We start from the raw sequence: 21432 nt of genomic DNA, 5'->3' as shown, positions 1-21432 counted from the left end.
GCCATATGACCATCGAGCCCACCTTGGGGCAATAGCCAGCACTTGAAGGAACTGCTGAGAAAATAATTCAGTTTTACATTATTGATAAAAATATTTCTGTGACAACAGAACATTTGTGAATCAAATGATAAATGAAAAGTTTGTTAATGACTTGATATTGCATTAAAAATCACCACTGGTAGTGTAATGAGAACAATGGCCCAGGAGAAAGATATAGCATGCAGTATGCTGTTTTCTATTATTTCTGCAGGTATACCTGAGATTTGCCCGTGCCAGCATTCCCAATGATAAAAACTGAATGCCTCACTTCAAGCAGCTCTTCCAACTGAACCACTTTCAGAACAAAGCTGTCTTCTGCCTGTAGCTTCATGTCTAACACAGACTGCTTCACAACCTTGGGAAACAGACAAGATATTAATTCTTCCCTACCTTCATTTCTATTGAAGAACAATAGACTTAAATAAGGTCTAGACTTGATTAGTATAATTGTATAATTATGTATAAGTATAATTGATTTTAACACAACCACAACTCAAAATTATTTTTGGGAATCTTCTACTAAACTAAACTACAGTAGTAATTAATCTACTAAGTAATACTAATGCTCCACTTTTCAGTGTTACACTCAACTACACAGCATAATTTTCCTAATGTCTTCTCACTTTTTCAAATTCGAAGTCTCTCTTTCTTGGCACATCCAGTGCTGGGAAGAGATCTCCAATCAACCCCATGAAGACTGGCATGTCATCCGTCACAATCTTTGGTATATTGAAATCTCTCAAGGCCCTCATTAGTACTTGGTCTTCTGGTCGACCTGGATCCCCTCTCTTTAAAGATCCTGCTACTACAAGCACAGATTTGATGGCACGCAACCCCCAGTCATAGTGATCCTGAGAATAATAGCAAAGGTATACAGATTTATATTAAAAAGTCACATCTCAGTTCAGCAATATGGAATAGTTTGATACAATCCTTTTTAGAATTAAAATGAAGAAAAAAACATACCTGTTTTGAAAGAAGTTCTTTGCACAGAGTGTACAAGGTAATAAATTTTCTAGCCAGTATTCTAGCATCAATAAAACCTTCTGCTACCAACATAATTTCACAAATTAGCTCAAAGTCAGGGACCACCATTGCACAGGGTCTGGGAAGAAAAAGAAATTACCCATATCTAAGGTATTAGTCCTATAAATAAATGAAAAGATATCTTTAAAAGAGAATAAAAAGGAATTTTGAAGTACCTAAACAGTGCTTTTAAATTCTCAGGCAGCTCAGCTCGCCCTGCATATCCTGGGTTCATTGTTATGAAAACTCCAACAGTGGGTATTAGGTTAATGATTTCCCCCAGAAAATTAAAAGTTGTCCTCTTGTATCGAATGCCATCCTGGACACACTTTACCTAAGGACAAAAGAAAATTGAGTTTTATCAAGCAAATAAACTCTAGTGTTTTCACAAAGGAAAATCAGATTGTCAATTGCTTTCATGCTTTCCATATTAACAGAACAAAAGCATGGCTTAATGTTATTACCTGAACTGCAATAACAGACAGTACTTCCACACATATTCTGTTGAACTCATCAAAACAGCCCCATGCTCCAGTTTGTGCTAATCCTTTGTAAATATCACCACAGGACTAAATGAAAGAAAATTAAAGGTAAAATTAAGAAAAATTCAATATTAAAGCATCATATCTATAACATAATCCATAGTACAAAATGTATTAGTAGAATTCACATAATAATCATTTTCTTTTACAATAAAATTAGTGTATGTGCATTTCCTTTCTTAGAACTGGAAAAAACAAACTAATATTTGCACGCGAATTTCAAATTTTTCACAAGGATGTAAACACGCCATTTAAAAAATGCATCTCAATAAGTATATTGCAACCTATACTTAATAAGATCTTTTATGATTTTCAGCATTGGTAAGCAGGCACGTTTGGACAACAATATTATGAAAATTAAGATAAGCTGCTCATTTTCACCTTGTAGTCCATTTGCTCAGAACAGTTGAATACATATACCATAATCCCCAAAGCTCTTCCCAGATCCTTTGTGGTCTCAGTTTTCCCAGTCCCTGCAGGGCCTGCTGGTGCTCCGCCCATGATCAGATGGAGAGACTGAGTGAGGGTAATATAGCACCTACACGAAAACAGATGTAAGCGGTTACCCAGCAAAAATCTTCTTAACTTTTATGTATTCATGATTACGTCATATCCTAAACATAAAAAGTTATGAATGTTTTTCTTTTTTATCCCATCTATTCAACGAATGTACATCACAATTCCACAATGGAGTAAAAAGGAACTTCTGTAAACTGAGATATTCGGATATATTATTAGGATATTTGATTGATAAATGTGATATTTATATAGAATGTAAAATATCACTGCAGGTAATATAATGAAAATGATATGTTAGTTAAATGCATTAATTATTTAATTGAACATGAGGAATATTTGATTTTTTAAGACAGCAAGTACAATGCAATGTTCCTGAATTCTTATGGTAAAGTGAAGTCTGCAGGAACCTGTCTGTTAGGGGAGTAATGACAAGGCGAGGGGTGTTCCCCAGATACTCGTACGAGTATCTGAACTGGGCGTCACAGATGTTAGCAAAGCAATGCTTCTTCTCATCATCCCAGCGGTGCCTCAGCTGGGACTGCCAGGTAAATGCCTGAGCGCTTTCAACCTACAAAACATGGCATACGCACCTGTGAACAACCTGCTCCACCTTAATAACAGCCACAAGCACAAATCACCAGCTATGATAAACTGGGAGCTGCAGAAGGGTTTCCAATATTTTTATGTTCAAAGCCTATAGCTCCAAAATGCAATAGGAATCTTTCTAATGTTATAAGACCATTTCTGATTTAAAAAGACAATAACATCCTGCGACTGTGTTGACCTTAGAGAGAGGCAGGATTCTGTGCCACACCCCAAGAGTACCAATATATTTTTACATAATAAGAATATTCATAGAACACATGGACCCGTGAATCTATAAAATATTTCTTATTCCAAAACTTCTCAAAACTTTCTGCCTGAAGGTAAAAAACACACCTTGCCAGAAACAAGTTTTCCCACAACATCGCGAGCATGTACATCTATCGTACAAATAGTCATGATCTTCTGTCTGTCGCCTTTTGAGAGGTTCCCAATGAGCAGAGTTATCAGGGTGTTTAGCTGGGTGACCTACAGTTAGATAATATCAGTAACAGTCATTTTTCAGAAAGAATACAGCAACATAATCTTTTTCTTGCTTAAAGGTAATAGTTTTAAATTTGAGGTTTGCCTAGTTCTAAAATTCTAAAACCTCTGAAACATTTAAATAGTAAACCACATTTAAATACAAACCAAACCACAGATATACCAATGCATTTTATATGAAAGAAAAAAATCCATCAAGTATAACCACACCTGCTTTTTAAAGTAGTCTTTAATGGCATTTTCATAACCCTCCTCAAGCCTGGAAAATGCAATTCCAACTTCAGTTGCCCACCAAACCTGTGTGGTGCACAATGCAACCTGAAATGTGGGAAATTAACATAGGATATACTCATTTGTCTGCAGATACACTGTAACCTCTTATACTACAATACACATTTAATACCATTATTTGTATAATGATAAACAAAATCTAACATTTAATATTACTGTATTCTGAAAGACATATTTTAACTAAATAAACACAAGACTTCCATGGAAATGTTATTTAGCTTATTGAAGGCTTTAGTTTGTGCTTTCAGTCAACACCATAGAAAATGACAGAAAAACAGCTAAATTATACTCTTCAACCTGGCCATATTAGTCGCATATGAAACATGAAATATGCCCTCAAACTTGTAGAATTTTCTCATGAGCAATAACCAGATACAGTACTGTACTGTATATTCTCTTATAACTGGCATTTTCTTCATCATTAAGACAACATTTCTTAACTCAAGCCCACTTTTCCCCAAGTGCTTTTCAGATATAAAATAATTCATGAACTTCACTCATATTTAAGAGAATTACAACAGAAGACCACAATAAAAGATGGGAACCATATGAAACCAATGTTGATCATTGTTAAAACAGAAACAGACCTGTGCAGGATAGTCGAACAGCCACTGTTCTCTTGGCTTTTCCTCATAAGTCAGTACAGCCTCCCCTAATTCACTGCGCAGTGTAGCACACATTCTTTCTAGCACCCGAGTTAGCCAAGCTTCAACCTTCAACAGTGAGAACACTTATAAAGAGCTCTGGAGATACTTAGCATCTCTAATTTGATGTCCAACATGGCTGCTGATGAAATTCAGTAAATTCAAATCATCTACTGTATATAAATCTGTAAATCTGGTGTGAAAGATACACCGAACTGTTAAAAAACTGCAGTTTATATTGTTTTATGTCATTTTATGTTAATCATGGCAACGTGGCATATTGCTGCCTTCTGATTACAGACTACAGATTATTGATTATGTTTCTAGTGCAAAGTGTTCCTACACTAGGATTCTAGTACTGTCTGCACATGTGACAAGGTGACATAATGTGCGGCGTTATGGAGATGTTTTGGAGTACATGATCATCAAACTATAAGATCAGAAATGCAGTTTAGTAGTTTATGATTGATTTTTCTTTCCCCTTAAATTAAATTAACTAAGAAAACACAGTCTTGTAGGTTAATGACATTCCAGCAAACATACCAGCAAACCTCATACTGAAATATATTGAACTGAATATGGGTTTAGGGTTTCTAGAAGCAATTAAATCGGTGATATACTTGCCTGTCCAGAGCAATCACATTCCATATCAAATTTAACATATTCATTCTCTTTGCTGTACATTCCTAGTCCCACTTTTATGGGTATCTTATTCTCATCAAGCTGAAATTCCAGTTTGGACATGCTATCAAACAGTTTAGATAAATGCTTGCTGACCTGTGAACATAGTGGTTAAGGTTTCATCAATAAGTTTATTTCAGCAGATTTAATTAACATGATTTTATTAAATATGCTGCAGTGTATTGTCTGAAATTTGTTTATGAAAAATACAAAGGCGTTAGGACAGCTATAAGCTGCAGAGCAAAACAATTTACTTCTAGGATAGAAATTTGAGCACAGTGATTAAAATGAAGATATCAATTTAATGTTTCCTTAGAAATGCAAACAGTATGCTAAACAAGTGTATCAGTAACAAATGATATGTTCATTGCATCTGAACATTTCAGCACGGTCTTAGTAATAACTAGAACTGACAGCCTTGCATCTGTGGGAATACTGCTGAGCATCAAATCGAAAGAAATTTAATCCTGCAATAACCAGCTTTCTTATAAACTGGACTGTCAAGGTCAGATATGGATGATGAGTATGAGGTAAATATGTAACGTATATGTGCCTCAAAGATTAATGCCTAAAAAAAAAGAGTATTTTAAAAAGCACCTCCACAGGATTGTTTCCATTAGATAAAATATCCAGCAGATCTGCAGAAGATACAAAGTAGAATCTGGGGAAGGCAAGTCTCTTGGTTTCTAAATACTCAGCCAAAGCCTTCTCACACATAGACAAGCTGTTGGATATTAGAAGCTTTAGTTATTTTGCAAATACCAACAAAAACTTTCAAAAGATACACTGTACAGTATTTGCTATTCTACATTAGGTCAAGTACAATACCTACCACCATTTAAAGAGTATTTTATAATTTTCACAATACCAGAAATATTATGGATTTTTTTGCATCTACAGAAACACTAAATGTAAATATTAAAATTTCACATACAAAATATATTGCATTATCATACTACAGTACTGTATATTAACGTTAACTGAAGACAATAGATAATTTCTCAAGTAGGTCCTAAAAAGATAACCAAATGAAAGAGATACTGTATATCTAACAACAGCTCCAAATTAAGTATTTAGGTTTCTTCTGACTGACCGAAATGCATTTTCATAATTTAAAAGTTACCTTTTCTCTAGATGCTCCAGCTTATTCAAAAGGCCGGCTTTGTTAGTAGCTTGAATTACGTTTGGTGTCTTAACAGCATCAGCCATTATCTCCTAGAAATAGAAATAAGGCGATTACAGTTAAGAGGTCAAGATAAAAAAAAGCATGTAAATGCACTAACAAAATACGGAGACTCACTTTGAAAAGAGTGTCAATCTCATCAAATCGTTTGGAGTCTTCTGGCAGCTGTGACCGAATGTCCTCTGACCCAATGAAAATGCTCTCCAGGTGTGTCCAGGTCCTTTGCACCTGGAACCAGATGGAAATGACAGCATCTGCAGTGGACAGCTTCTGCTGCCAGTCAGACACCTCCTGCAAGAAGTGAGCAATGTACTTGGAGGTCATCATTGTCTGCAGCTGCACTTGGTTATCCTCCAGGGTTTCTACCAGCTCTTCACTGACTTTCAGCAACATAGTTCCAGTTCTTCCATGGGCTTCATGTTCAAACTGCATGGTGCTCCATGTGCTATTAAGCTCTTTCAATGTCTAAAAAATAAGTAAAAAAATATATGTATACATACATTTTGAGAATATAAATGTCTTATTAAAGATATTAAATACACATTAGGAGAAATATCAATATTAATGATGATACATGTAAATAAAAAGCATCACTAAAAACTTGCATAAGTTTAATTTACTGAAATAAAACAAATATGGGATGCTAGTAACATTTTTTATCCCGTATAGATCATACTACATTACCTTCTCCATTCCTGACTCCTTCACAGCTTTATCTACAATATTGCGTACTTCGTCCTCAAAATTGTGTAGGTTAAGTTTCAGCAAATCTTCAAATGTTGTCTTATCTGACATCACAAATTTAACCTGCAAAATCAAAGTGCATATTCTACTTGTACACAGAGCGCAGAGCTTTCAGGAAGTGTTGTTTGGACTAACTACATCCAGTGGTTATTATTTGAGGACTATCAAGAAGAAAGAATAGCAGAACAAAGTCCTAAAACAGGAAATGCTTTTGGAGAAAATTGTTCCTGTTCGTAGCAGCAGTAACCAAAGAAGCATTATGGGTCAAATGGACCTCTTTCTTTGGTAATCCTTTGTGCATTCTCATATTCATACATACATTTAAATGTACATTAAAGGCATAAGTGAATGTTTCTTAAAGGCCTGTACCTTGGTAGCCATCATCAGCTGAAGCCAGTGTCTGTCTCTAATGGCAGGGTTCTGAAGGTCTCCCACCGCTCTGAGAGATGTCATCATGTTTTTCACCATGCTGTCCAACCCCAGGAAAGCATCCCAGGCTCTCATTTCCTTATCCAGTCCCTTGATATCTTTGGCATACTTCTTTGTGTCCATGTCCATTTCATCTACATTGATGTCCTTCCATAGAGTGGTTTTCCAGTCATCCATGTTGCCTCTCACCTACATGTAAAAATAGAGGCCATATCCCACCTCAAAAAGGTTCATACGATTTTGGACTTCAGCTACTTTTTTTGCACTACAGTAGAAAAGGTAATTAGGAAAAATGATTTAGCATTTTGATTATTTGATTTATTTGAATAAACAGCTCACCAAATGGATCATATCCCAAAGCTCTTTCAGTAATATCACTTCCTTTCTGCACGCCTTCAGCTGCTTATAATCGGGTACATTCACTTCAAATAAACTAGCCGATTTTGAGAGAGATACCATTTCTTTCTCTAATGAAGAGATATGTCTGTGTATCTGATGAATTAAAAAGAAGCAGTTGAAATGTTAAGCCAGTAAAACAGTTTTTTGTCAGGATGATGGCCATAAAAAATAAATGCAATATTACACTATGTGCTTGATGAAAAATACATTTTCTACAGAAAACAGAATCTGGCCCATTAAATAATTACCTCATTCAAAGCTTCATGTGGCCTTTCAAAAGAAAAGCAAAAGAAGCCCTCTTGACGGAACTTCTCTCTGAATTCATGCTGTTTGAGCTATAAACAAACATTAAAGTAACATCATTATTAGAGAGAAAAAATCTTAGCACTCACCGTGTGCATTAAAATAATGTAGAACTTGTGAAGTTTGACGTACTGTACATAGTTTTGTTTTATAGTGTATTGATTTTAAGAATCTATTATTACCAAACTTTCTGAAGCCTATTAGTACTCTTCAACAGTACCTCAAACTGCTGACATTTTCTTCGAATGATAGTAACTTCATTGGCTTGCAAAGGTGCAACATTCTGTTTCACTTGAAGAACTGTCTTTTTAATATTGTTCCAATGTTCAGGAAGATCCTAAGGAGAAATGAATGTTTATAAAATACACTGTACCTCAATATCTATCACTTTCAACAGCCATTTTTTTCTTGTCCTAATGTTTTCCTTTAACGCTACTGAACATATTATAAACTAATATGTTAATGGTACAACAATTCAATTTACAGCAGCGGCTGGTTTCTTCATATTAAATGAAATAACCAATGCACAGTAAAGAAGGCAGCCAGTAAGATCACAAAGCACCCAAGGGCACTGCAGATGCAGCTTTACAATAAGAATTCTCATAGATTTTAATAAACCATGTTGAATCTAATGTTGTGCAGATATTCATGCAGACGTGAAAGGTCAAACCATGTTTGACTGTTGTTGGAACAATCCAAAAGTTTGAAAAACAAATCTGCAATTCAAGAGACAAACTGACATGAAGCTGTGTGTGCACTTCATCTGGCAGCTCCACCCCGTAGTTCTTCAGGAATTCGATGGTTTCCTTCAGCGGCTCAAACATGCCGTCTGTAGCCGCCTGCCTGTCCTTCACTCTCATCAGATGACCCATCACCTCCACCAGCCCATGGTAATCCCCGTCTTCCACTGGTTTAGTAAGGCCAGCCCTTGCCTCTTTAATGAAAGACTCAAGGTCACTCAGACTGCAAAAAGAAAAGACAGAATAAGAGTAGCAAATTTAGATGTGACGCAGTTATTTATTTCTGTCTCTTTATTTGAATTTATACAAAACTACAGACGTTAGATAAGCTTGAGGAAGTGATTACGAAAAAGACCCCCAATATAACTGATAACATCAATGTAACTGATAACATTTTTGTCTAGACAAATTTGGGAAGCAATAAAAAGGTAAATAGTATTAGGAGAGAACATTAAAAATACAGATTTTAAATGAGGAGACAGTGTTTAAATTGTATAATTCACGATTAAGACTTGATTTAGAATACTATGTACAGTTTGAGAAATACTATACTCTTGCTCTGACATCAGTCCAGAGAAAAGTGATGAGATGCATTCTGAAGCATAAAGATATCCTACACTATCAGGCTAAGGGAATACTGTAAGCTTTGAATATAGTCTACAAAGGGATTTTCAATATTCAAAATATCCAAGGCCATTGAAGAAGCAAGCCTAACAGGCTCCTTCAGGAACAACAGTGAATAAACGAGCCAGAAAACACAAGTGGAAACTGCCAGACACCAGGTGTCCTGTCTGACCTGTGGCACTGCCCTGTGCCCTCTGCCTTTATGCCACAATCCTCACCAGGAATAAGCAATTTTGTATGGAGGGATTCATGTAGATGATTTAGCCACATTAGAATATACAAATATTTAGGGCTGTTTCAGATTACAAACTCCAGGACTCAAAAACCCCATACTAACTGTACCTGTTAGTGACCCGTTTAATTAAGTATTGTTTAAACATGAGGCTCCATCGTTTGATGGTGTTCAAAAGAGCTTGTTTAAAAGGTCTGCAGTCAATCCGCAGCCAGCCATCCAACACCTTGGAATTTTCAAGTCTGGATATTTCACCACAGAGGTTTTCATAGAAGTCAATCTGCAGGCAAAGATGTAATAATAATTAAACTATTATACGAAGACATGAAACTCAACAGCATGTGAATATGTAAACAATGTTCTAGGTTAACATGATTTAATTGTTGTGATTTTCAGACACTTGGTACAAAGATGTACTGTACAATTTACCAATGATTGTTTTTACAAAATAGCTTATGAAAAAACAAACTGAAAGGTATTAAGTAAAGCAGCAATCCTGTACCTGTATTTTGTACTCTACGAGAGTAGGAGGATTTTTTGGCACATTCTCCTCTCCATGTGCTTCTATTTCTTCAGGCGTAAGCACATGGCCATACAGAAGGAACTGTTCCATGAACTCATCGCGGTCATCCTCCCACAGGTAGGAGTATTTATCAAGCAATTCTTGGTAATCCTGGGCCTCCTTCATTGCATTAGCAACATGGGTCAAAATGCTATCTCTTAACTCTGACAGCTCTACCATCTCTTCCAAGTCACTCTTAAAAGAAAAGAGAGGTCACTTCAAGCTGCAAAAATAGCAATTATTTAAGGATAAGTGATGATTACACTACTTATAATACTATACTGCAGTTTTTACTATATAGCATGATTTATGCTTGCATTGCCTTATATATATCACATCATATCATTACAGTATCATCATGTTACTCCTTTTTTAACTCACCACTCAATGTGTTAAAATTCCAGTTTGCTTTGTAAATGTGCTCATAGGCAACACAGAATATTTTTATTGCAGATATTCAAAATATAAGTTTCCCATTAGCCTTCAGTCCAAATGTCCATATCATTTTCTCACCTGGTAGCTCAGATGGTGATCTTGAGAAAGCCGTGGAACCAGCTGTGCAGCTTTATAAACATCATTTATTAAACTTTCAACTAAATCATAGAAACCATCTGAAATCCCATATGCAAGAGATGGATAGAAAACAGTGTCGCAGTCTTCCAGTTCAAAACGTACTTCGAAAAGAGGACCAGCACTGACCTATGTGACATAATACATAAAAAAATATTTTGAGTATATAATACTATAGAATTTAAAAGAATTACAAACAAATTATTTGTTTAAAGTAAAATACCTCAGCATACATGTTGTTGGAAAGGAACTGCATGGATACATGAATAACTTTAAAGAATCCATCCAAAACCATATTATCCGTGTATTCTACATATGCCTTCCACACTGGTGTGTCATCAGTTGCTCTAAACAATTTCTTATTCTCCTGCAGAGGAAAACATTTACATAATTGAATAAGAATGTTGCAATAACAGTTTACATGTATAGCATTTATACTGTGCAAAAAAACAATGTATGTATGCAATTCTAGTCTGACTCAATTAAAATTGATTCTGCTCATTTTCTGGACAAATGATCACTTAAAATATTAAACAGTCAGGTGAAGTACTGTATAGGTCACATCATATAATTAACAGTAAGTGTGATCACCATAGCCTTTAACATATAGACTATCAGAGACATTGCACATCGAGAACAGGGATATTACTCAACATCAGTCATTGTACATGTTGACATTTATAATTCCACAGCTCTCCCCACAAACTCTCTACTGGGCTACAATCTGCCAGTTGACCCCAGATTGCTGCAGAATAGGTAGAGTGACTGTGGCACTGTGGACACAAGCTTTTTTAATGCTAAAAGACGAAATGGTTATGTCAGAAATACTGTAATAACTGAAAGGCCCCAGGTCTCCAATCACTCCACAGTACAGTATAGACAGAAAAATATCAATATCTCAAAGTATTAAAAAAACATTTGCAAAGATAACAAAGATAGTAATATTTTCTTTTATCAAAACATGTTGCTATGAGTGAAGAGAAAGAAAAAATAAAATGCCATCCATTTCTTCCTTGACACATCCCTTAATGAAAAGATTTATCATAATTTACGCTGTGAAATTGAAGGAAATCCTTTTCCAAGATTCTATTTCTGCATTTTTGGATAACACAAGAAATATCCTCTACAATTTGGAATTTCAGCAATCTCTTCACCTCAAGTAATGCATGAATTTTTTCTCCAGATTCTCTGATGGCTGCATATTTCTTGTTTAATGCATTTACTCTTCCATCGAGATCAAGAAGAGATTCCTTTTTATTGTCCTTTCTCTCAAACATAGGAGAAACTGACCACTCCTGTAAAATATAGAACATTAAATGTCAACTTTTGTCATTACAAAAAGATATGTGGATATAAAACAACCTTTAAAACAGCTCAAATAATTTTAAGGTTAATTAAAAATAACTAGTATTTTTAACTACATTTTTAATTAAGTTGATTAAAACTGAATTTTTCACCTATTTAAAACCTTGCAAATATATTTTGGACTTAAAGTTCCTAAACGCTGGGTCTCCTGAGTGACACAACTAGTGAATCCACTAGCTCAGTGAGAAGGCAGAGTTCTACTCTAGACCAGTGATCACCTCATCTGTGGCAGCCTCCTACCTGGGCTGTATAGGATTAAGTAAATTCATGGACTAAGTTTTATATTTCATGAGTGTGCACAGAGTGGAAACAATCCCACTCTACATTCATAGTAATCTTACTGCTGCTGCATTAGGTCTGCTCTGCAATAGAATGTAAATAAAATGTCACTTTAAAAGACCAAACAATCCACTGTGGTCTAGAAAGCCAGCCAGCCAGTCATGGTATAAAAAAGATGAAGGAACACTGCTGCAGTCTAGAGCAAGTGTTCCAAACTTCAATCCTGTGAAGTCAGGCCCCTGAAGGCTCTATCAATTTCTTTAATTTGGAAAAACCTCAAGAGCTTGAAACATATGTTCAACTGTTTTCCAGAGATCAGGTTTGAATTTGGGAATCCCTGGCCTGGGCTGTACCAGGTTTAGTCCATGGCAACATTAGACAACTGTGACTGGAAATCCCCAAGTGGTGTTGCATGTCTGGCTTCATGTTAAAATGGTTAAGTTAGCATACAATTAGACAGGGTATCTCCCACATCTGCACAAAATTACCCTTTCTGTGAGGTTACATGATACATTAAGTCACATACTGTAAGTCCTCCAACTCTCCTGCAAGAACTATGAATAATGATGGATGTCCATCTCAAACAAATGAGAGCTTCTCATCCTCCCATGCTGGTACAAGGGTAGAAATGGAAAAGCTGAGCTGATTATCAATTGCTGAAAACTGAAGAAAGCTAACAAACTAACTAGAAAGTCTTTATATTATTTTCATAGCTATACTTGCCTCCATTATTAATAAAATGGCTTCAACATTGGATTTGGTCTTATCTATTCTTGTTTCAAAGTCACTGAGTAAATCTCGCATCATCTGTATATATTCCCATACACCTGCCAAACAAATCATTGTTTAGGAATTAAATACATGTAAATACATTTATATAGTGAAAATAACTGCTCTAAAATCAGTGAAAATATTATAATAGTATACAGATGTTAAGAATACCAGCCCACCAGTTTTGCAATAGCACTGTAAAGTCAAAAAATGTTAAATCAGATATTTATGGATAATGTACTGTACATCCCAAACATAGATTATGCAAGTCTGGCATGGCAGTCAGGTCAGGCAAAACTGATCCATTAAGACAAGAGACAGGCATTTGACTTACCCTCACTATTCCAGTGCAGTGTACTTTCACCTTTCTCCAACTTTTCATCTATAGCTTTAAGTTCACTCTTAATAAGAGGAACTTCAACTGCAAGAACTGTTGACCTAATCTGCGAAATATAATTGTTCATAAAATTAAATGTGACATTTTAAAAGTTTTAAAAAAGCAGAACAGCCGGAACATCAGTTAAATGAAAAACCTGAGAAATAAAACAGTGTAAAAGACTAAAACAGATCCAATTAAATCCAGTCTAACTGCTCATAAATTACAGCAGTTTGCTATTGGTAGAACCAAGAGTCCTCTGACACACTGTCATCAACCATTGGCCTACCAGACTGGAAACTGTTACTGAGGGGTGAGTCTTATTCTTAGCCACAGTTACTATTATGCTCAGCAGGATAAATCTGGGGCCCTGTAGTGGCTCAATCTGTAACAAATTCTCAAATCAGAGACCAAGTTGAGTTCTGTGCACCAAATATTGCTAGTTTTAGCCTGGGACATGCCAACCACGGCTGAGATTCCTCAAGCAGCAGGCTGTGTTTTGAGTGCTGCTTGAGGAATCAATATGTACAGTATTGATTTATTACTATATAAAAATACTGCTTAAACCTGATAAAACATTTATATATAATTTCTGTTTTACATTACTTTTATATAAAGACATACCTTATTGTACCAGGATACAATCAGATCCAGATTGCCAACATTCATTCGAAAGGTTTCATTTTTGGCAAAAACATCTCCAGCACTTAGTGGGATATTTTCTTGACCCAGAATAGTCAGGTACTTCACCTCACGGAGAACTGCAACCAACTACAAACATAAAATAAACCTTATGGAAACTTATTTGCAATTCTGTCTTTTGTAGTTTATAAAATATTGATATTATCCCAAACAGTCTCATGCTAGTTAATGAAAAAACAAATATGCTAACCTGTTTGTTAAAGTTAACTCTTAAGAAATTAGTCTTTGGGTTGCGCAAGATCAGGGGCTGGTCTAGGTTGAAATGGCAGTCTGTGTCTACTCTTTCGGTCCATCCATTATATACAAGCATACGATAATTCTGGAGTAAGTTCAACATTTCATCGTATTTGTAGAAAACCATCCTGGCTTCATCCGTTAACATGCAGCTGAGAAGAATAAACATTTTAATGTTACTCAAAGAATTCATGAAGACAATTTAAAAAAGGTAATATGAACAAAAGATTAGATGTATTTCTGCTAATAAAATAATAATTTCAAAGGCATACATTAGCTAATAAGATTGGTAAGAAAGACTGAGAATCTTTAAAAGAACTATAAATCAACCTCTTCCACAATAACTCAAAATCCACTCCAGTCTCTTCCAGTATGAATTACTTACGGGTGATTTATAGCTTTGAAGCTTTTCATGGGCGTCTGGATCCTGTCTCGCAGCTCTTGTGCCCATTTCAGCTGACCGGCTATGTGGGGCAGGTTTTTATTGATGGGTGGAACATCTCCACTTGCTTTCATAGTTGCCATCTGAGCATCATACACCAGCTTTGCTCTGTCTAACTCAATGTTAAACATCTCAACCAAGTCTTTGTATTTCAAAGACATCTGTGATTTTATGTCAGGACGCTCCAAAAGGAAACCAAACATGTCAAAAAGCTAAAAGGAAAATTATATTAATAATTCTGTGGTATTCAGTACAGACTTTTTAAAACATATAACACTAATAATAGGAAGCAGTTACATTTGTTTCAAACTCCATTTAAAATAAAACTTTACATCTATTGAAAAAGTTGTATTCTGTAAACCATTAAACTACATTCTCAAAGCTTCAAGGCCATGAAACACAACTCAATCTTCGCAAATAAGATTTATTTTGTAAGCATGCACAAATTGCAATCTTTAAAAAGCGTAGATAGAACAAATAAAGACAAATGATACCCAACACCATAACATTTATAGACAGAATAACTTACTTTTACAGTAGATTCAATAGATGAACAGTCATCAAATGCCTGACTAAGCACAGTTCCCAGCCTTCTGTCATAATCCTGAATTTGATCCCGGAAATTGGCAAAGCTTTCATCAAATGTCTATTGAAAATAAAGAACAAAAGGCATAAGGCAATAATAACTTTGTAGACACTTCATGTTTTCAACCTTTCAGTCTGAACAAACTGTATAACACAGGCTTCAGATATTTCAAAATGAACACTGATTCACTAATGAGAGAAGAAGAAAAAATCCAAACCACTACATTCTTCATTTTGAAAGAAATCCTATCAAGGGCATTCCATCTAGGATATATCAGGGAACTGAACATAAAGCTCAATTAAGATCAGTGATCTAATGCAGTTTCAGTTATATTTTCAATGTTTAAAGCTAATGAAATACTGTATAAAGTGTGCAGTAAGAGTTTTTCAAAACAGCTGCAATAGTTCACTGTGGTTCAAAGGGCTGAACATGAAGCCAACTGGTCAAAACATTAACTCTTGCAACTAATCTCACTTTGTCATCGGGGTCCAGGGTGTCATATTTGCACTCTGCAAACACTTTGATCAGCTCCAGGAACTCCTCATAGATAGAGAACACCATGGTCCCCAGGGCACTGCCTCTCACACCTTGAATATCTACTTTCTCCAGCTTCAGAAACTCCACCGAGATGTGATACAGTGCCTAGGAGACAAAAAGTGATGTATCCACAAATTATTCTGGAAAAATATATATTTTTCAGAAAGAGCAAAAATACTGTTAATCATTTCTTATAACTATAATTCCACAATTGAAAAAAATGTAAACCAAAAAATCAAATATATTAATTGATGTGCAAGACTAGCTATTGTGGAGTTATCAGTCAATTCCAATTTTGCATTTCCCAAAAAAAGCCTGGCAGAGCTATGATTATATAATGAGCAAGCAAATGTACTGAAACTTTTAATATTATTTACATAATTAAACGATAGAATAAATTGCAACAAATCGCATAAGCAAATTTTCTTCAGGGCAGGATTAACTTGTTCAGTTGTTCAGGCATTTAATACCTCAATGGTCTGTAAGCGCTGTAGAAATGCATCAAGCCTTGAGAAAACAAGGTACGTGGGGAATTCCCAGTGCTTTGTCTTTTTATCCTGACAAAACAGAAAATGAAAAATGTATTTTTCATGTAACATTTTAAAGTAAACATTGCATAAATAAACAATGCATACATGGTTACATTATAATGATTTTACACATTACTTAAACAGCAATCTGAAACAGAAACTGGAATACCATTAGAGCATTATACAAGATAGACAACAACAAAAGGTTACTGACTAATGCAAATAATTAAGCAATCTGAGACAATTAGACATCGCAAAAAGGAGGAAAGGTCTTTTTCTCAAGGTGAGAATTTTTTGTATAATTATGGGAGGAATTTAAAAGCCTGTGAAGTGAATACAGATCATTAAGGTTTTTTTTTTTATAAATGTAAGGTTATCATAATAAAGCTGTTCTTACAGTTACTTATGTTTAGCAGTAAAAATAACTGTGAAAACCTGCCTTGAAAAAACCATCCATCTTTGACCTGCACTGACCGTACGATTCCCTGAGAGTCTCCAATGTGAGAGCACTCAGTTTTATTTTTGCATGTACTTCGTCTGTTTCTCCTTGCAGCCCCTTCAGCACCTCATCTGGCCCTAAAAAACCTCTGGTCTGATAGAAATTATAATACTTTTAATAACTCACACAGATCTCAAAATGGACTCAAACCTTTCTTTTAAACAACAATTAATTGTACCAATTCAATAAATAGGTTGCAGATCTCTTGCAGAATGACAATAATTCTCTCAGGATGACAGTAGTACTCTGAGTTTGCCCAAATCAAACAAACTGTGTGCATCACTGCTCCAACATAGGAAGGCAACTAGGACAAAAAAAAGAATCAGACTGTAAATGAACTTGAACTGCAGACACACATTAACACATGCAGATATTAAGATGAATAAGATGAAACATTTAGACATTTTCATTTGAGAGTCTTCATGAAGTTCACGCAGCATGACATTATTTGAAAACATTTCAGATTAAATTTAGAGAATTCAATAAACGATCTTGAAGTCAATGCTGCTGGAAATTACAGGACTCCTGCTTTTTTTATGAAGTACTACTATAGTTTCAATTCAGTGACAGATTGTTTAAATGATTATTTACCAATGAATAGTCCACTTGCTCCACTTCCTCCAATACCTTGTGCAAGGGTTTCAGGTAGAGAACAATATCCTTAGCCTCTTTCAATCCTGCATTGCAAAAACAGACCATGTGGTGATGCAACTACAGTATGTAAAGTCTCCATGACAGCAATATGGAAACAGTTAATCTGATTTGTAACTTACCTTCATTAACATCCCTGTAAATGCTCTTCAAAGCTGGCCAGTAGCTGCTGGCTGCCCTTTCCACTATCTCAGCTATTTTGCGTACTTGTGGATTCAACAGCTTTAAGTGAAAAATGGGGTTAAATAATTATGGACTACTTTTTCATGGTTAAAGAGCATGAGCATTATTTCAATTCTTAGTTACCTGTTCATAAATGTAATCAAGATTCCTTAGCCTGCAGTTCCAGAAATCAATCTCCACTTTAGGCAGAGGGTTTAGCCCATCCAAAATCGGCTGTGCAGAGTCCTTACTCAAAACATCTTTAATCTGGTGAGTCCACTCTATTATTACCGTTTCAAAGGCATGCATTAGCTTGCCGTCAATAGGAGGGGGGAATCTACAGTAATAAGAACAGAAAACAACTCAGAACATCTCTTTAAAAAAACATGAGAAAACTGTAACAATGTGAAACTAATGCAAACGGTCAGGACAACATTTTGGAGAGAAAAGGCACAACCAAACTAGAAAATTCACTTTATGAATAAGAAAGAAAATGTATTTCAAGAATGTCATGATTAAACACTGCTCGTAACTGCACACACCCGAAGAAGACTACATAGCCGAAACGTTGTTTCTTGTCTTCTGTTTTCAGCACGGAATAAACCTTTGCCTGTTCGTAAAACCTTGTATCCTAACCTTTATTTAGGGTGCAAATCAAAACTGAAAATAAGAGATTTATTTTAATTAGAGGCGGTACAATTGCGAAATGAGGGGAAACGCCAATGAACATAGAGAAGCCAGGGCGACAGGGCGTGTCTTACCTGCGGCCCTCGGGGTCCACTAACTTGTCAGCATTTTCGGGCAAAGGAAGGTGTGTTTTGCCTTTAACTTGCCCTCCAACAACACACATTTCATTCTTCAACTTGTGAGCACGTCTGCATACATCGTCTGCCACCACTCGCGGCCAGCCTCGCATATTATCACTGTTGGTGTGCAATGAATAAACCACCTGGGGGAAGAAACACTCATGTACTGGATGCCTGCCTGGGTTGATTTGTGCAGACGGTAAAAATGTGGATCTTTGTATATTGTAGGATGCGTCATCCTAAATATCCGATTATTTAAAAACGTATTGATTGTTTAGGAAACGAAAGCTTTGCGTTATCAATTTCACTACAGGTTGTGAGAAGATATTTTTCCACCACATCACTAGCAATTGTATTGTCAGTTCTTCCAAGTAGCCATATTCCAAGGGAATATTCAAATTTGTGCTCTAAGCGAGGCTGACCGTAGATTCGGTTAACTTAATGTTGTGATAACTGTTGAAACTGCTACTGTACATAGTAGTACATAATTTATAGTAGCTGGCAACTTATTTCACCTCTTCCACCACGGTGATTAGCTCGTCTACGGGCGAGAAGGCGACGTCTCCAACGAGGAGGTTTTTAACGCTGTCTTTCGTGATCACTTCCTTGTTCTTCTTGATAAAATAAACAGCCTTGTTTCTCAAGGAGCGCGGGAACTCCTGGTTAGCTACTAGTTGGGCTGCTTGATTCATGGAAATGATCAAAACCAAAACGTCTGCTTTCTCAAAGAAATTGTAAACAATCAGTCGGTTCTCTTCCGTGGCTACAAACTTCGTCCATTTGTCAGCTTTCTGCTTTAGGGTCTTTAACGTGAAGACCTGTAAATACTCTAATCTTTTGTCTTGTTCTTCCATGTCCGTTGGTTTCTAAAATTATCCGCTACTTTGCATCACTGAAACACTTGTCAGTATACCCTCGGCAAACTACCTGATTTTACACGAAACTTCAATTTCTAAACTGCGAAAAACTGGCCTTTAGTTCTCTCTGGACAATAATTTAAAAAATAATCCAAGTATTATAAAAAGACAATAACATTTTACTAAACGGAATATATAAAATGGTGCGTTAGGCTAGTAAATTGTTGTCTTTTAAAAAAAGTCCCAATTTATCCGTTAAAAAATGGAACGCGGGCCACTTTTTTAAACGGAAAGGTTTCAGTCTGAACCATCAGTAGGCGAATGGGTGGATTACGATTAATTACATGTGCTATAAACGTACCGTGGGGGAGTTAACGCTCCACAATTCAAACCTCAACAAAAATGATCACCGAAATACCGAATATTTTAATATTCAGTAACATAAGTTTTAGTTAGTCTCTTTCACATTTTCATTGTGGATGTATTACACTCCCCCACTCCCCTCCCCAGCCAGCAAGGAAGAATCGAAAATCTGAAGCGCTGGTGAACCTGTCCCGTGAAGCAGTAAATTTAAATAAACTCAAAACAGAGTTTAAAGAATTACAGTTCATATTACAAATAAATATATAATTTAATATTAGAATATTAAATAAGCTACAGTGAATCAGTCCACTTTAAAACAATTAGTCGATGTGCCCTTTAAACGATTAATGTTAGGTTTCGGAAAAAATAAGTCCCCTTAAGATGCCCTAGCTACAGAACATGGTGTAGGATTAAATCACTAAATTATCTCTATATATATAGTTGGTTTTACAACATTTAAGCAATTAAAACCTAACATTTTGGAATTGCACGCTTACGACAGTGACCATTTGTCTGGTATCTCGTCTAACGATGTGTTGCAGTACCACCAGCAGCAGTAATACGTGTTGGAACGTCTTCAGGGTGTTATCTTACTTTTTTTTTAAATTACGATATGCTGCTTTAGTGAAGTTCCTTCTGTTTGATTAAAAAAGTAACCACAGTGCTTTGTTAAAGGGGGCACAACTATAGATAAAACCTTAGAGTGGTTCTAATTTCTTTCAGTCGTTGTACTGTTTTGTGTAACGTGTGTAAACAAGAAATCACTGAGGTTGATGGCAACGTTAATGGCATTCAGTCCAGACTGTTGTCTTCTGTTTAAGTGTAAAACTGACCATGAAATTTCTTAACAAAGGCGGTTTAGCAACAGAGGATCGCCAAATCCCTGTTTGGAGTAAATATTTGCGTGAATCTGATTACTTGTTTCCTGGAATTGCCCGCTTCACTCGCGATATGTGGGCAGTAATGGAGAAACGCTTTAACATTGACGTAATGCCTAGCATTAGCCATTTAATAAATCCATAAAAAGAAATAACCAACCCATTCTCGGATAAATAAATAATTAGTCGAAGTGTCATGTTGCCAGTCGCAAAATAAATAAACGGAGATCCACACGTTGAGGTCTGTGAGAAAACATTTTCTGCCTTTTATTCCATTCTATTTTTTATTCCGTTATTAAATTCCATATCCTTGTTACAGATGCAGTTCTGTGGATTTTAAAGGACACCTCTCTTGCACAAGTGCGCAGATTTGGCCTTCAGTAACCACAGGGGCTACTGAATGAAAATTAGTATGCTTCAAAACCACAACCACTTACAAAAGTCTCTACTGTATATCTCGAAGCACTACAAGGTCACACCTTCTGTTATTTCTAAGAATTCATTAAAAAAAGTACCTTTTGAGCCACTTTGGTCCATTATGTAATTCTCTGACACACTTATAAGATCAGTGGTCGTCTTTCTCTATGGCGAGAAACTGTAGCAAACCAAGTTGTGAAAAAGTTTTATTGCCTTCTGAATGAAGTATGCACTGAAGAAGTCTAGTTTTCTATAGAACTATCAGATAGGTATTTTAGAGATATGATTAATCTCTAAAAACCACAATGCAAACACAATGAGAACCCAGCCTGCAGAAAATCGGGACATCCAGTCTCTCAACTT

The 21432-nt window shown here is 35.8% G+C and overlaps 1 protein-coding gene across 1 annotated transcript in view; it reads right to left on the bottom strand.

The window, feature by feature from the left end:
• The window catches only part of LOC102689877 (dynein axonemal heavy chain 17), a 44104-nt gene extending 24598 nt beyond the window's left edge, over nucleotides 1-19506 (bottom strand). The window contains exons 1-40 of the mRNA XM_015356368.2: nucleotides 19070-19506; nucleotides 18510-18697; nucleotides 17893-18085; nucleotides 17709-17808; nucleotides 17527-17612; nucleotides 17114-17239; nucleotides 16876-17028; nucleotides 16377-16463; nucleotides 15844-16011; nucleotides 15313-15429; nucleotides 14727-14995; nucleotides 14298-14493; nucleotides 14030-14176; nucleotides 13364-13472; nucleotides 12982-13085; nucleotides 11769-11909; nucleotides 10838-10981; nucleotides 10558-10743; nucleotides 9985-10239; nucleotides 9593-9762; nucleotides 8627-8849; nucleotides 8107-8223; nucleotides 7832-7918; nucleotides 7524-7676; nucleotides 7125-7373; nucleotides 6696-6818; nucleotides 6129-6476; nucleotides 5952-6043; nucleotides 5426-5552; nucleotides 4772-4924; nucleotides 4091-4216; nucleotides 3423-3530; nucleotides 3066-3197; nucleotides 2534-2694; nucleotides 1989-2145; nucleotides 1530-1634; nucleotides 1242-1399; nucleotides 1006-1144; nucleotides 663-890; nucleotides 257-394 (exon numbers count right to left, since the gene is read on the bottom strand). Of these exons, the coding sequence (XP_015211854.2) occupies nucleotides 257-394; nucleotides 663-890; nucleotides 1006-1144; nucleotides 1242-1399; nucleotides 1530-1634; nucleotides 1989-2145; nucleotides 2534-2694; nucleotides 3066-3197; nucleotides 3423-3530; nucleotides 4091-4216; nucleotides 4772-4924; nucleotides 5426-5552; nucleotides 5952-6043; nucleotides 6129-6476; nucleotides 6696-6818; nucleotides 7125-7373; nucleotides 7524-7676; nucleotides 7832-7918; nucleotides 8107-8223; nucleotides 8627-8849; nucleotides 9593-9762; nucleotides 9985-10239; nucleotides 10558-10743; nucleotides 10838-10981; nucleotides 11769-11909; nucleotides 12982-13085; nucleotides 13364-13472; nucleotides 14030-14176; nucleotides 14298-14493; nucleotides 14727-14995; nucleotides 15313-15429; nucleotides 15844-16011; nucleotides 16377-16463; nucleotides 16876-17028; nucleotides 17114-17239; nucleotides 17527-17612; nucleotides 17709-17808; nucleotides 17893-18085; nucleotides 18510-18697; nucleotides 19070-19408 (6402 nt within the window). The 5' untranslated portion in view covers nucleotides 19409-19506. The remainder of the gene's footprint in view (nucleotides 1-256; nucleotides 395-662; nucleotides 891-1005; nucleotides 1145-1241; nucleotides 1400-1529; nucleotides 1635-1988; nucleotides 2146-2533; nucleotides 2695-3065; nucleotides 3198-3422; nucleotides 3531-4090; nucleotides 4217-4771; nucleotides 4925-5425; nucleotides 5553-5951; nucleotides 6044-6128; nucleotides 6477-6695; nucleotides 6819-7124; nucleotides 7374-7523; nucleotides 7677-7831; nucleotides 7919-8106; nucleotides 8224-8626; nucleotides 8850-9592; nucleotides 9763-9984; nucleotides 10240-10557; nucleotides 10744-10837; nucleotides 10982-11768; nucleotides 11910-12981; nucleotides 13086-13363; nucleotides 13473-14029; nucleotides 14177-14297; nucleotides 14494-14726; nucleotides 14996-15312; nucleotides 15430-15843; nucleotides 16012-16376; nucleotides 16464-16875; nucleotides 17029-17113; nucleotides 17240-17526; nucleotides 17613-17708; nucleotides 17809-17892; nucleotides 18086-18509; nucleotides 18698-19069) is intronic.
• Nucleotides 19507-21432: the final 1926 nt, after the last annotated feature.

Source organism: Lepisosteus oculatus, chromosome 9, assembly GCF_040954835.1.
Source record: "Lepisosteus oculatus isolate fLepOcu1 chromosome 9, fLepOcu1.hap2, whole genome shotgun sequence".
Taxonomy (NCBI): Eukaryota; Metazoa; Chordata; class Actinopteri; order Semionotiformes; family Lepisosteidae; genus Lepisosteus; species Lepisosteus oculatus.
The sequence above is the reverse complement of the archived record's forward strand: the minus strand, read 5'-3'. Positions and strand labels throughout refer to the sequence as shown.